Source organism: Rhinoderma darwinii, chromosome 8 (assembly GCF_050947455.1).
Source record: "Rhinoderma darwinii isolate aRhiDar2 chromosome 8, aRhiDar2.hap1, whole genome shotgun sequence".
Taxonomy (NCBI): Eukaryota; Metazoa; Chordata; class Amphibia; order Anura; family Rhinodermatidae; genus Rhinoderma; species Rhinoderma darwinii.
In genome coordinates this window covers 66,975,508-66,990,605 of record NC_134694.1, presented here as the reverse complement: position 1 = coordinate 66,990,605, position 15,098 = coordinate 66,975,508, and the positions used below count along the sequence as shown (strand labels likewise).

At 41.6% G+C, this 15,098-nt stretch overlaps 1 protein-coding gene across 3 annotated transcripts; it reads right to left on the bottom strand.

Moving 5' to 3' along the window:
• Window positions 1–1,040: 1,040 nt before the first annotated feature.
• On the bottom strand, window positions 1,041–10,209 carry RHOG (ras homolog family member G). Of its 3 annotated transcripts, none has more exons than XM_075835702.1 (2): window positions 10,049–10,209; window positions 1,041–5,160 (listed from the first exon to the last, which is right to left on the bottom strand). In XM_075835702.1, exon 2 carries the CDS (start codon window positions 5,138–5,140, stop codon window positions 4,565–4,567), a length of 576 nt encoding a protein of 191 aa, XP_075691817.1. In that variant the 5' UTR covers window positions 5,141–5,160; window positions 10,049–10,209; the 3' UTR covers window positions 1,041–4,564. The 3 variants fall into 3 exon arrangements, with proteins under 3 accessions (XP_075691817.1, XP_075691818.1, XP_075691816.1); XM_075835703.1 differs by having other exon boundaries at window positions 10,092–10,209; XM_075835701.1 differs by having other exon boundaries at window positions 10,024–10,207.
• Window positions 10,210–15,098: the final 4,889 nt, after the last annotated feature.

The window sequence follows — 15,098 nt, the reverse complement described above, 5'->3', positions numbered from 1 at the left end:
CTACGAAAAAGCACCGAATGTGGAGGAAGGCCGTGCCTCCCAGCGCTGTCAATTGATTTTGTGTCCTAAGGACGCGAATGCAATTGAAATTCCAATGTAACCACCAATCAGTTTTCAACGACCGTCACATGGATAGAGTTATCAAAAACTGCCATTAAAAACGGATCCATTGATTTCTATGGGGACTGTTGGGTTGCTAAAACGGCTAAAAACAGAACATGTTCTATTTTTTGACAGCCAGTGTTCACGGCCGTTAAAAAGAACGTCCGTGTGAATACACCCATTATACTTCACCTATGGGTGGTTTCACACATCGTGTTTTTGGGAAAACCTTTGAACCAAAAACGCTGCAGTAAAAGGTTAGCTGAAAGTCTATAGTGGAATATAAAACGCACTACAAATAATGTATTTTTTTGTTCTATTCCATGGTCTTTTGGTGTGTTTCTGGAGGTCTGTGGTGTTTTTTTTCAAAATGCAGCATTCTCCAGGGTGTGGCGTTTTTTCTGGCTCTTTTCTCCATAGGCTTCTCTATAGAACTAGAAAAATGCCAGAACAAAAGGAATGTTGCATATGTAACGAATAGGAAAAACACCAAGAATGCTTAAAAAAAAAAGTGTGAAGAGGCCTACATTTTTCCAGTTTAAATGAATTATGAAACTTTTTTTATACAGTTTCTTTTCACCGAGTGCAAGCAGGATATAAGAGGTTGCGTAATTTTTCATTATATAATACAACATTGTTATTTACATAAAGTGGAAAACATATGGCAAAAATGTGTGTAAAGTAAGTTGTGTAATGGAGAGAGCTACTAAGTCCACTCCTATATGTGGCCTCCTTGGTGAATGGGGGTCTGGGAACCCCTGTTCTCCCAATATCTTGTAGCTATACAACACATGTTTTTAGTGGGAATTCCCCTTTTAGACCATCGGTGGAGATGCCAGCACTGAAGGCTCAATGCAGGACATGGTTTGAGAAATAAGAAACGTGTGACAATACAAAAATGGGGAAAACAAACAAAAAACTTCTAAAATCTACAGACAGTATCCAAAGTACCATTTATTATGAGTCCTTTAAATAAATAGAAATGTTAATTGAATTTAACTAAAAGATATGCATTGAATTAGAAATTTAGTTCTTAGCACAAAAATATACATTCCTGATAGTTTGCCAGGCGTAAATAAGCAAAGAAAAACACTGAATGGATCTTTCCACGACCATTGAATGGCCTTCGAATGATCAGAATTCCATTTATTGGAACCATTTCTCAGTGACACTTTTCATTTTATCCAGAACATACATAAGAAAGGCAGCCCACCAGCTCTATTGGTCACCAATGTCAGTGGTGGCACTGCCCACCATTACATTAGTGACAGCCATCAGGTAGTCCTGCATTTCTGGTGTAAGATATGATCCAAAAAACATGTAAAAACACTCCGACTGTAAAACTGAGTCCAAACCAAAACCTGACAGGGCATTCTGGGACTTGCAGTTTTATAATATACAGCGTGCTACACTTTCCTGGTTTATAAAATCCCATGCCTTCAGCGCATGTTGAACAACATCTGCACGAGCAGACTGGCGTTTGCAGTCCAGCAGCAGCTGAGCCATAGTTTCCATTAGGTATAAGATACAGATTGCTCTTTGGTAATGAAGACAGATGACATTAGCAAGTACCATTATTACACAGTATAAATGAACTTACAGGATACATAATCTTTGTAAAATATATAAAAAATAATGTCACAGCTGCATTTATTCAGTTATAAAAGGTAACTCACTTATACAAAGTTCTCCTAACCACAATGAGAGGCACTTTAACTGGCGTGACGGGGAAGAGTACAGCTCATACCTAGAGAATGCCGTTCTCTTACATTGTATAAATGGCTTTACAATTACAGGTGGCCTCACCCGTTATTGTAATCCTATGCAGCCTGAGCGCAACGTAAAGGAAATCTATCTGCAAGGAAGAAAAGCGTTGTGCATCAATGTAACAATATCTCTTCTACTACAAGGAAACTCCATTTAAAGTTATGGTTTGAGATGTCATAAGGAGATCAAAAGATAACAGAAGAGGCCCATGAGATAGGACGCTCAGCTGGTGCACTAGTGATAGCTGGAGATGTGCCTAACTCAATGAGAACTAAAAAGGTGGAATTCCCCTTTAACAGCCTTCGTTGCCTTTAACCATTTGGGGTACAGAACCAATGTAATTGAGAAAGCAGCTTGATCACTAATACTTCAAAGGCTGAGACTGCTAAGATATTATTGATAGAATAGGGACTGAGTTCCAAGTAATTTTTCTGCGTGCAGTCAATATGCAACGATGACGGATTAATGTCATATCTTAAGGTGTATCTTCAAGGTTGAATCTGTCCTGGAAATGCAGATATCATAAGTAAAGCTTTGTCCAAAAGCCGGGAGGTACAATTAAAAAAAAAAGTGACGGGAAGAATATGGGTTACAATGGCCGCAAGTCAGCAGGTACATTGCCACATCACATGCAGCACAATTAATTGAATCTGGCCATTATTAAAGAGAACTATCTGATTTATCATCCACAAGAGAGTGGACACATTACACTATAGTAAAAGCCTTGCTGGTGCCTTCAAGGGGACTCCTGGAAGAGTTCCCAATACGTCTGGGGAAACTACACGGAGAAGAGGTACAGTGGGGCTCAAATGTACAGATAACTTGCCTAGAAGTGACTCAGGTTTTACAAGATTAGGCTTTGGGGGTACTTAAAGGGGAAATATAAGTAGAGCTGTTCGAACTGAGAACCCTAATATAATATACATGTATTACAATTTAGTCCCAAGAGCAGATCTCATGAAGCATGGTAGAGGGTGCCGCATGGTTTCTTGTTTTCTCGCTGCTGTAAGGACAGGCTGAATATATAGACAACAGTTATATGTAATAGTGTCATGATTAAGGAGAAGGAATGCTACTGGCTTAAGGCTCTGTTCACATCTCGTTGTGTTATTGGCATGTGTGCTGGGAAAGCTCCCAAATGTAGCCATTGTCGCCCCCCCCTCCCCCCATTCACCCATTGGAGCCTAAAAGAATGTACTTTTAGCCTCTGTCAGGGTGGCATGCACCAGCATACTTTTCTTTACTGTATAGGAAAGTGCAGTACACTGTTTTTTTTTTTTAATTCAGTGGGCCTCAGCAAAAAAAAACAAAAAAGACATACACCATGCAGTATGTTTTTTTTTTTCCCCGTACATTGGCCGACGTATGCATCAATAAATACCCCCGACATATCCAAAAATGAAATGTAAATAGAGCCTAAGCTGATATGACTGGGAAATGTAGACTAAAGGCCTTTTTACAAGGGTCAATGTTGAGACGAACAAGCGGTCATACAAACACTTGTTCCCGATCATTGCCCTGTGTAAACAGGACAGCGATCAGTCGACAACATCAGTTGATCATAACTTTTTGTATAAACAGGGGATGTACTGCCAACAAGATGAAAGAGTATGGGGGCAAACCATCATATTAACAATAGTTCGTCCCATTACATTGCGATCATTGCTTCATGTAAATAGCGCTAACGAGTGCCGATCAATGTGCTGCATTGCCAATCGGCGCTCATTTACCAGCCAGTAAATCTGCTCCTGTCAAAGCACCCCGAGCAATCATGAGAAACTCAACACCACCAGTATTAACCCAGCAGAGAGAAGTGCACAGAAGATATTGTCTGATGTCTTTTCTCAAGATCACAATTACAGCAGCTGAAGTACACCGTAATCTATCCCCTGGTTAACCGAACTCTATGACTCCCCCAGTATACAGGGACTGTATGACTTGTCACCTGTATTGTATACATGATCTGCTTTTCTTTTTGATGATAGATTCCCTTTAAACTATTTCCATAGGGAGATCTGTTTCTTAGCAATTATGAAGCCCTGAGTTGTATGGTAAGGAAGAGGGTGTCTGGTGCTACAGAAAGATTTGGATCTCATATTAAAAAGCCTTCCTTCTGGTAAAGGACGGTTACAGTGTCTAGCAGAATCCAGTGGGATGTAAAGTATTGATCCAGCACATAGTAAAAAAGAACTTTTGGAAGTCCAAATCCCTTTAAGTCACTCAGATCAAAGCAAAAAGGCCTAAGTACATGTCCATAAGCATAGCATTTCTTCAGAATAATTGCACAGTGAAGCTTAAGTAGTGGCGAAGTAAGAAGGAGTATAAAATAGGTTTCTTGTCAAAAAAAAAAAAGCTCAATTTTAATCTGTGTTGGCAATATAACGTGTAAGAAAAAAACCCAACAAGATTCCCCCATGATAGTCCAAAGTGCAATGCTGGCATGCGTAAGCGCTCAGAGAGATTTCTTGTTCCAAGTACATCATGACATATTGCGTTGCTCTGCACAAACCGCTGCCTCATCTGTGGTATATTCATTCATTCTTGGGAAAGCAATAAAGCGCGATCAATCTACTCCACACAACCCACATGATGAGCTGTTAGTGCAAGCTGAGGATAAAAGGAAAATCGCCCAAGTTACTGTGCTAAAAACCCAGATTTAACATTGAAACAGCATCTATATGGTCAGCATCCACCCCTATAGTAGGACACACTTCTTGGGATTCTTCTTTACCACAGGATTTAAAAAAGAACGAACAGCTTCTGCAAACACCTCTCGGACCCCCTCCTGGTGCAGGGCAGAGCATTCCAGATACTTCACAGCACCGATCTGTCTAGCAAGCGACGAGCCCTGCTGGGTTGTGGTGGGTGCAAGACTCTGCTCCTTTAATTTTTTAATAGTCTCTGCATCATTTCGAAGATCTCTTTTCGTACCCACGAGTAAAATTGGCACACTAGGACAGTGATGGGAAACCTCCGGGTGCCACTTGTGCCTTACGTTGGCATAAGAAGACGGACTGCCAATAGAGAAGCATATAATGAACACATTGGTCTGAGGATAAGACAGGGTGCGCAGGCGGTCATATTCTTCTTGACCAGCAGTGTCCCACAGGTTAAGGCTAACCGTTCTGCCATCCACCGTCATCTGGGCACTGTAATTGTCAAATACTGTGGGGATATACTCTTCTGGAAAGGCATTGGTGGTGTAACTGATAAGAAGGCATGTTTTTCCAACTGCTCCATCACCAACGACTACACACTTTATTGTCTGCATTCTTCATGAAGTCACACTACCTAATGAAAGAACAAAAAAAAAAAAAAGTATAGTCACATAACATGTACAGAACTAGACCACATGCAAATATGAACATTGGCTATAAGAGAAACAAATAAACATATGAGAGGAAATACCCCCGAACTAGTGATCAGTGGGGCCCCCCAGCGATCAAACACTTATCACCTGTCCTGTGGATAGCTGAGAAATAGTGATTGTGAGGGAAAAAAAACCCTTCAAAGCAAGCTATGTGTCAGCTGTTTCTGCCATAATCCGTTCCCGACTATTTCTACACGCTCTTAGGCCTAGTGCCCACTTCAGTCTTTTTCTTCAGGGTGCTAGCCGTTTTTCTGACAGCTAGCACACTTACCCATTCATTTCAATGGGACCATGCACACTTCAGTTTTTTTGACGGTCCGTTGCTCCGTTCCGACAAAAGTAGAGTATGTCCTACTTTGGTCCGAGATTCTGTGACCGTGAGGCCCATGCAAGTCAATGGGGCCGTCAAAACTGAAGGCATACGGAAGGCATCCGTGTGCGATGGAGCCGTTGCCTAGCAACAGCCGAGGCAGGCAGAAGTACATTACAGATATATTACACTAATCGGCAGCCACTTGTCTCTATCAATCACTGATAGAGAGAAGAGGCTGCTGATTAAAAATAAAATAAAAAGCAGTTCATACGTACCCGGTCGTTGTCTTGGTGACGAGTCCCTCTTCTTCCTCCAGTCCGACCTTCCTGTATGACGCGGCAGCCTGTGATTGGCTGCAGAGGCGGTCACGTGGGATGAAGCGTCATCCCTGGAGGCCGGCCTTCTGATGTCATCCATAATTGCGTGACCGCCACTGCAGCCTATGATTGGCCGCAGCGGTGACATGGGATAAAACGTCATCGCAGGAGGCCGGACAGGAGGACAATGCAGGGAGTTCTGGGTAAGTATGAACTGATTTTTTTATTTCATAAGTTGTATTTTGCGAGCGCCGAGCATTGTCATTCTTCAGCGCTAGTCACTGTCCAGGGTGCTGAAAGTTACCGCCGATCAGTGTAGCCCATTAACTCTTTCAGCACCCTGTACAGTGACTAGCGCTGAACAACCCTGCTCTTTCAGCACCCTGGACAGTACCATGCTCGGTGCTCGGAAACACGGAGTGCACACGGAAATCACATGGCCGCTAAAACGGGCTCACGGACCCGTCAAAAACGGCTGTGATAGAAGTGTGCACGAGGCCTTAACGGGGTTGTCTAGGCAGGAGGCGTTTTTTCATACATGCCAATCATACCTGCCCCCTTAGAAATCTTTATAATGCAGGTTATCAATATATTGCGTTTGCACTTTTCTTACGCGCAACCTTTTTGTGAACTGAACAGCACGTACTAGATGAGGCCGCACTAATACTTTATCTAAGTGAGACTAGGCGCTTCTTTACAGGTAGGACAGATTGGCTGGTACTAGGTTACAGAATGTAAACAACACATCCTCCTTTAGATTCCAGCAGACAGCAATGTTTGTTCCTGCTCACGGAATATAGAAATATCAACAAGGCCCCTGACAACCGTAGCCGATTTGTTGCAGATTTTCAGGCAGAAAATCCTCAGCGGAAGACTTTTGCTCATCCACGTGCTGCTGAACATTTTCCGCAATAAAATCAAATCGCAGAATGCTCGTTCTCTGCTGGATAAATAGGGGGGGGGGGGGGATCCGCACGTAACAAAAGTGGATTTTGGTGCGGAAACTCTGCTACATGTGTGGGTCCCCTTGTTCTAACGTCTGTACAATACTACCAGGTGTAGCTTCACTCATAGTCACATTCGTTAATTTACGCTACTATCCCACCACATTTCCGGTAAGAAGATTGGTGGTAAACAACGCCAGGTCAGACCATTCACCATGTTGAGTAATATAGGACACACTACACTAGTGTACTGGATGGGACCACTGCTAGGACAGACCGCCAGTATTAGAAAATCTTCTCCATTGATTTAGATTTATTAGTTACGAAAAAAAAAAAAAATTTTCTTCAAGGACCCATGGACTTTAATGGGCTTGTCTAGCACGATATTAAAATCAAACCAAACTAGTGCATGCTGCGATTTTCTCTGCACAGACCAAATTATGTAAATTGGTCCATTGACTTTAATGGGTCAGTGTTCAGTCCACGTGCTGTTCGTTCTATACTCGGGGATGTGACCAATGCCGGTCTGAATAGGGCCTTAGGAGAAGCAATTTAAATCTTGTGTGTAAACCATTGGACTGGGTTTTTTTGCGTTTTTGTATGTGCTTCTAAATTGCTTTGAAGAACACATTTTCATAAACGCATGCGTTTTACCACTATTTTGCGATAGTCAATAGTGTATGAAGAGAACCTGCGCCCTCCGAGAACACGTGGAACTATAACCCCCAGACTGTTCACAACTTTATAGTAATATCATATTCGTATATGTTAGTATAGGTGTACATATGGGCAATGTATAGGATTATGTATGTTAGTATAGGTGTAAATATAGTTAGGATTGTGTGTATGTATATATATATACACACATACATACACACACACACACACATGTACGTATAGAATATAAATAGGATTGTGAATATATGTGTGTCAGTATAGGTGTATATAGATACATATAGGTAATGTATAGGATTGCGTGTGTATGTTAGTATAAGTGTGTATATATACACAAATAGGTAATGTATAGGATTGTGTATGTATATGTATGTTAGTATAGGTGTTTATAGATACATATAGGTAACGTACAGGATTGTGTATGTTAGTATAAGTGTGTATACATATAGGTAATGTAAAGGATCGTGTAGTTTAGTATAGGTTATTTATACATACAGGTAATGTACAGGATTGTGTGTATATGTGTAAGTTAGCATAGGTGTATATATACATATAGGTAATGTTAGGATTGTGTTTATATGTGTATGTTAGTATAAGTGTGTGTATATACATATAGGTAATGTATAGGATCGTGTATGTTAGTATAGGTGTTTATATACAAATAGGTAATGTATAGGATTGTATAGATACATATAGGTAATGTATAGGATTGTGAATATACGTGTATGTTAGTATAGGTAATGTACAGGATTGTGTATATACGTGTATGTTAGTATATGTTTGTGTATACACATAGGTAATGTATAGGATTGTGTGTATGTTAGTATAAGTGTGTGTATATACAAATAGATAATGTATAGGATTATGTATGTTAGTATAGGTGTGTATACATACAGAATTGTATAATATATATGTGTGCGTGTTAGTATAGGTGTATATAGGTAATGTATAGGATTGTGTATATAGGTAATGTATAGGATTGTGTATATGTGTATGTTAGTATAGGTGTATATAGGTAATGTATATGTGTGCGTTAGTATAGGTGTATATAGGTAATGTATATGTGTGCGCTAGTATAGGCGTATATAGGTAATGTATATGTGTGCGCTAGTATAGGTGTATATAGGTAATGTATATGTGTGCGTTAGTATTGGTGTATATAGGTAATGTATATGTGTGCGCTAGTATAGGTGTATATAGGTAATGTATATGTGTTAGTATAGGTGTATATAGGTAATGTATATATGTATGTGTTAGTATAGGTGTATATAGGTAATGTATATGTGTTAGTATAGGTGTATATAGGTAATGTATATGTGTGTGTGTGTTAGTATAGGTGTATATAGGTAATGTATATGTGTGTGTGTTAGTATAGGTGTATATAGGTAATGTATGTGTGTGTGTTAGTATAGGTGTATATAGGTAATGTATGTGTGTGTGTGTTAGTATAGGTGTATATAGGTAATGTATGTGTGTGTGTTAGTATAGGTGTATATAGGTAATGTATGTGTTAGTATAGGTGTATATAGGTAATGTGTGTGTGCACGTGTGTTAGTATAGGTGTATATAGGCAATGTGTGTGTGTTAGTATAGGTGTATATAGGTAATGTGTGTGTGTGTGTGTGTGTGTGTGTGTGTGTGTGTGTGTGTGTGTGTGTGTGTGTTAGTATAGGTGTATATAGGTAATGTATGTGTGTGTTAGTATAGGTGTATATAGGTAATGTGTGTGTGTGTTAGTATAGGAGTATATAGGTAATGTGTGTGTGTGTGTGTTAGTATAGGTGTATATAGGTAATGTATGAGTGTGTGTGTGTGTGTGTGTGTGTGTGTGTGTGTATAGGTGTATATAGGTAATGTATGTGTGTGTGTGCGCGTCTTAGTATAGGTGTATATAGGTAATGTATGTGTGGGTGTGTGTGTGTGTGCGTGCGTGTTAGTATAGGTGTATATAGGTAATGTATGTGTGTTAGTATAGGTGTATATAGGTAATGTATGTGTGTTAGTATAGGTGTATATAGGTAATGTATGTGTGTGTGTGTGTTAGTATAGGTGTATATAGGTAATGTATATGTGTTAGTATAGGTAATGTATGTGTTAGTGTAGGTGTATATAGGTAATGTATGTGTTAGTGTAGGTGTATATAGGTAATGTATATGTGTGTTAGTATAGGTGTATATAGGTAATGTGTATGTTAGTATAGGTGTATATAGGTAATGTATGTGTATGTTAGTATAGATGTATATAGGTAATGTATATGTGTAAGTTAGTATAGGTGTATATATACATGGGAGTGTATATGGATCAGTCTTGTAGCTCCGCACATCAGGAAGTTTCCAGCTTTTCCTCCCTTGCTCCCCTCTATGGTTAGGACGATGGGGGCTGGGACTGGCAGGTCACCCCGGGAAAGTACCTGACACTCATCCCCTCTCAGCAGAGCCAGCACCTATCCACAGCTGATCCGCCCATTAGACACTCCCACCCTGGCACTAGGTGCCCCCAATACAACCAAGCTAGACACAGAAGCCACCGACTCACCCTAGAGACTTCCCTCAACACGCACCTCTTCTCCGAACAGTGTCTGATCGTAAGGGAACCGCACCTACCCCGGGGCCTCTCACCGTCTCCCGGGTACTTCCTGGTCTCACTCGCACCACTCCACTTCCTGTACCGGCCCTAGGCGGGTTCTAGAATCTTACATCCGGGGCCTTACACCGCGACACACCCGCCGCAGTGTAACCAGGGTAATGTAGTTCTATGAGCCCGCTGCATTCTGGGAGTAGCTTCATGATAGGATACAATACCCGAGGCGACCACTAATCGGCGCTGTGCGCCCAGAAATGTCAGCCTGTTCATACAGTCAGTATTTGATGAGAAGTATAGACCCAGATTCCGTTTCTAAATCCTTATCAAATCTGCTCACATCCGGCATTTAATGCAAATAAATGGGGTTCTTTATACCCCATTCACATACAGCTGAAAAATTTGCACGGAAAACCAACGTAGTAGCCTCATTGTCATTGAATCCACTTGTACATCCACGGCAGAAATCCTAGTATCAGCTTCTTATTTCTGCCACTGATTCTTTGTAAAATATACGTCAGGATTTGCCATGCAAATCCTGACTATGGCAAATCTTGACTTTGTGATCATAGCCGTTCATTTACATGAGTCGATTCTTTTTTCCCACAGTGATTCCAAAAATGACAAAGTGATTATAAGAATCACGAAAACAAAGACGACACATAAACACAGTCCCTTAGGCCTCATGCACACGACCGTAAGGGATTTTAATTTCCGCAAATACGGATCCGACGGCTACGAATACACATCCGTAGCCGTCAGCAATTGCGGAAGCGCCCATAGACTTCTATGGGTGAGTCTGTGCCGCAATTACGGACAAGAAAATAACGTTCTATATTTTGCGGATCATTTCTATGGCCCGGACACACATCCGTAAATATACGGAAAGGTGTCCGTGGCCAATAGAAATGGATAGATCCATAATGACGGATTCCCTAATTACGGATGAAAATTAAGGTCGTGAAAGGTTCTGTGAGTCTGATGTACGGGGCGCATTATTTCCCCAGACATATCCTGCTAAATGCAGGGTCAGACGTGATGTGAATACTGCCTTAGGCTCTGTTTGCATCTCGTTTTTTCATTATGTTCAGTGCATACTCCAGGAAAATCTCCTGACATATACATCAAATATATAGCCTAGATGTATGCTGCTGTATGCTATACAATTGCATACGTCACTCATAGACTCCCATTGTAAAAAAATAAATAAATACATACACCGCGATTTGTATTGAATAGCGTAGTTGTCCACAATTCTGTGAAAAAAATGTGAGCCTATGCACATACATCAAAAGGTAAATGTTAAGTCAATTGAAGCTCATGGATATGTTTGGTGTATGGCGCATACCCTACCAAAGAGAATAAGTCAACATACTCTTATATGGAACTTCCAACTATGGAGGTTGCTGAGGTAAAAATTACAACATCGTCCATGTGTTCTATTTCTTTCATTTTGTCATGGAAATCCAGTGACATGCAGTAATACATAGTCATATTACAGCCGGATGAGAACAGCCCTATTCTAGAAAATGTTTTACAATGGCTTTAGTTGATGTAATAAGTCAAGAGTGTAATGACACGTCAATCATGTATGTCTGGTTGCTGCTACCCTAGTCAATATGAAGTGGAATCGGGTTACAGCGCAGAGCAAGAACCACACGTACATTGCCACTTCGACCTTGAAGCCATTCGGAGTTCTCAATAAACCTATGAGCAAGGTCTTCCCTTAGGCCTGACTCACACGAGCGCTGCGCATCTCGGACATAAAAAACTACAGTTTTTCACATCCGAGGTGCCTCCGTGCTCAGCACTGCGGGACGTGATGTCACGCATCCCCCATAGTTGAGAGTCTATGGAGGGATGCGTAATGCGTGAAAAGATAGGACATCTATTTTCCCACGGACCCTTCACACGGTCCGTTGAAACAACAGCTGTGGGAACGGCCACATTCAATTACATAGGTCTTTCATAGCTGTTTCAACGGCTGTCCCATGGACGTTTAACACGTTCGTGTAAATAAGGCCTTACACTGAGTAAATGTCAATGCACATTTATCCTGCAAATTTAAAGTGGACCTCGTATCATCAAGTCGTTTGTAGGTCCAATATATCATTATAACAGTCATAGCTGTTTTTCTGATACAGAGCTCAAAATTCTCTGCATAGACATAGGTTTAAAAGATGACATGCTCCTTAACTACCTCTAGTGGCCTCTGCACTCTTAGGCCTCATGCACACGGCCGTGCCCGTAATCACTGCCCGTGATTGCGGGTCTGGCCAGCCGCCGATAGCCACCTGCATTATCGGCCTGTACTCCCATACAAAGTCCGTAAAAAGCAAAAGATAGGCTATGTCCTATCTTTTGCGGAGGCTTTCTATGGCCCAGACACCTTCCTGCAAATACACGTGAAGGTGTCCGTGGTCAATAGAAGTGAATTGGTCCATAATTGCGGCCTTAAGGTCCTTTTACACAGACCAATTTGGGCTATAAAAACGAGTGCCAATAAACGAGACAGCCGCAGAAGACAGAGAGTGCCGAGGGAGGTACGAGACCCGGCGGCGGGGACCGCTGGCAGATGCGGTGCCTGTCGGCTGCGTTACAATAGCAAACTGGATGAAATTGAACAAATCTCATCAACGTGCTGTGGAAAATTTCCGTGCAGGAATTGACCAGCGGTGTGGATTTTTTTTTGTTTTTAAACATCATTTTTATTCATTTTCACATTTTGTTTTAAACAGACAAAAAGATCACATAGAATATGCTCCATAGTTGAACAACACGCAAATTACAAAACAAAATAAAATAAAATCATGGCATATAACCAGGTTTGCATAGTATATGAAAAACAGTACTTCCCCCTACCCATGAGCACGACTTTGGCCAACAAAAGTAAACAGCGCATAGAATTAACCAGAGCTAATGAGAGCTAAAGATCTCCCTCCTGCAATCTCCTATCAAGACCGGAGTTGTAACCCCCCAGAGTGCCTGTCAGACGTTCCTTATGATAGCAGGCGGTATGCCTAAAAGGCGTAACAATCTCCGTCGCCTTGGCAGCTATGCATTGCGATTCAATAAAGATTCGCCACTTAGCAAACAGTTTCTCAGCTCCCACTTCTTTCCGTCTTTCCACCTCTACTCGTTCAAGACCTAATAACCGTTTCAATTGTAACACGATCATGTCAAGACCCGGGGTGTCAGTGTCCAGCCATCTACAGAGAAGACACATAAAAGGGAATGTGACGCTAGAAAAAAATGTATTTTTTTTTTAGTTAAACAATTAGTGTATAGGTGATTAAACATAGATTCTAATTTATAATATTTCCCAGTGCTGGTCACTAGATGGAGCAATTCCCAAAATTGCAGCATTGCATGTGGTAAAGCAACCACATTGCTTTATGCTGCAAAATTTGAGAAAAATCACTCGCTCTAGTAAGCTCTCAGAGTCCCACCCTCCTTTATCCTGGCTAGTGCCGGGAGAAACGAGGGGATTGAACGGTCAAACCTCCTACACTGTGTGTCGCCATTTTTTGAGCTAACACACAGTGTAGTAGGTTTACATACACTAGTAAACACACAGTAAAACACTTACATACACAGAAATAACTTACCTCCTCCAGCCGCCGCCGGTCCGTCCGCTCCGTCTGCTACCTCCCGCTCCAAGTGCACAAGTCCGGAAGCCGCGACCGGAAGTAGTAATCTTACTGTCCGGCCACGTCTTCCGGTCCACAGGAAAATGGCGCCGGACGTCGCACAGTTCAACTTGGACTGTGTGGGAGCGGCGCATGCGCCGTTCCCACACAGACGGCGTACAGCATAGTGGATGGAACGGGCCCCGTTCGCATTCACTATGGGACTGTATGTGCCGTATTCCATGTCTGTATGTGTCGTTAATCGACACATACAGAAATGGAAAAAAAAATGGCAGCCCCCATAGGGAAGAAAAAGTTCAGAAATAAAAAAAAGTAAAACACAAACACACAAATAAATATAAAAGCTTTTAATAAAACACTAAAATCAAACTGATGTAAAAATTTTTTTTTTCGTGACACTGTTCCTTTAATGCCACCAGTAAAGTTGTGTGTATCAAGGAGGGAGGAGATCTCGTCTCCCTACTGCCTTCCTCTTCTGGTGGTCGCGGCTGGTGGAGCAACAGTGAATGGGGCATCATAGGAAGTTTCGCCTTCCAATGATCAAAGATTTATTTGTGCACCATCAGCCAGTATCGTTTAGTATGAGCACAACTCCATACTCCATGCCAAAGATACGTCAATGGAGTGTTACACTTGGGGCAGGCAGTGATGCGATCGGGGAATGACGGAGAAGGTAAGATATCTTTGCCATATATTGCTGAATGCATTAACTTAAAGTAGGTTTCCCTCCAGCTCTCATTCAAGATGACCTTCCGTACCGTCTCCCAAACTTCCAATATGGTCTCCCCTATATCCGGATCCTGAGTCCACCTTCCCCAAGCTTTAAACATAGATCTGGGACATGGTCGGATAAAACAGTCCCCAAGTGCTCTATACAGCATCTAAATAGTCACCCTATGAGATGTTGGACGATGACCTCGTCCAGAGTATGTGTGGTGGCTTCTTTAGACAAATCCCTTAACCTAGATTTACAAAATGATTGCATTTGGAGAACTTGGAGAAAATTACCTTCTGAGGACCTTAGTTTGGCCATGATTTCAGATGCAGTAAGCCATCTCTTGTCTTCTACTTGTATAAGGTCACCTGCGCATTTAATCCCTGCTGCCTCCCAAGAGGTAAAAATACCACCTCTTTCTACTCCTGGCAAAAATTCCGGATGTCCCCATAAAGGCATATGTTTAGAAAGTAAGTGAGGCAGGCCAAAGAGTTTACGAACCGCTTTCCAAGCTAGGACTGTATCCCTCAAGATAATGGAGTTTTTCAGACGGTACGGAAGTGAAGCAACTTTACAATGCAATAAGGCTTTCAAATTCCAGGGTGAGTTATACGCCCCTTCCAGGTATAAGGACTAGATTCATGGAGCCACTCTACTACATGGCG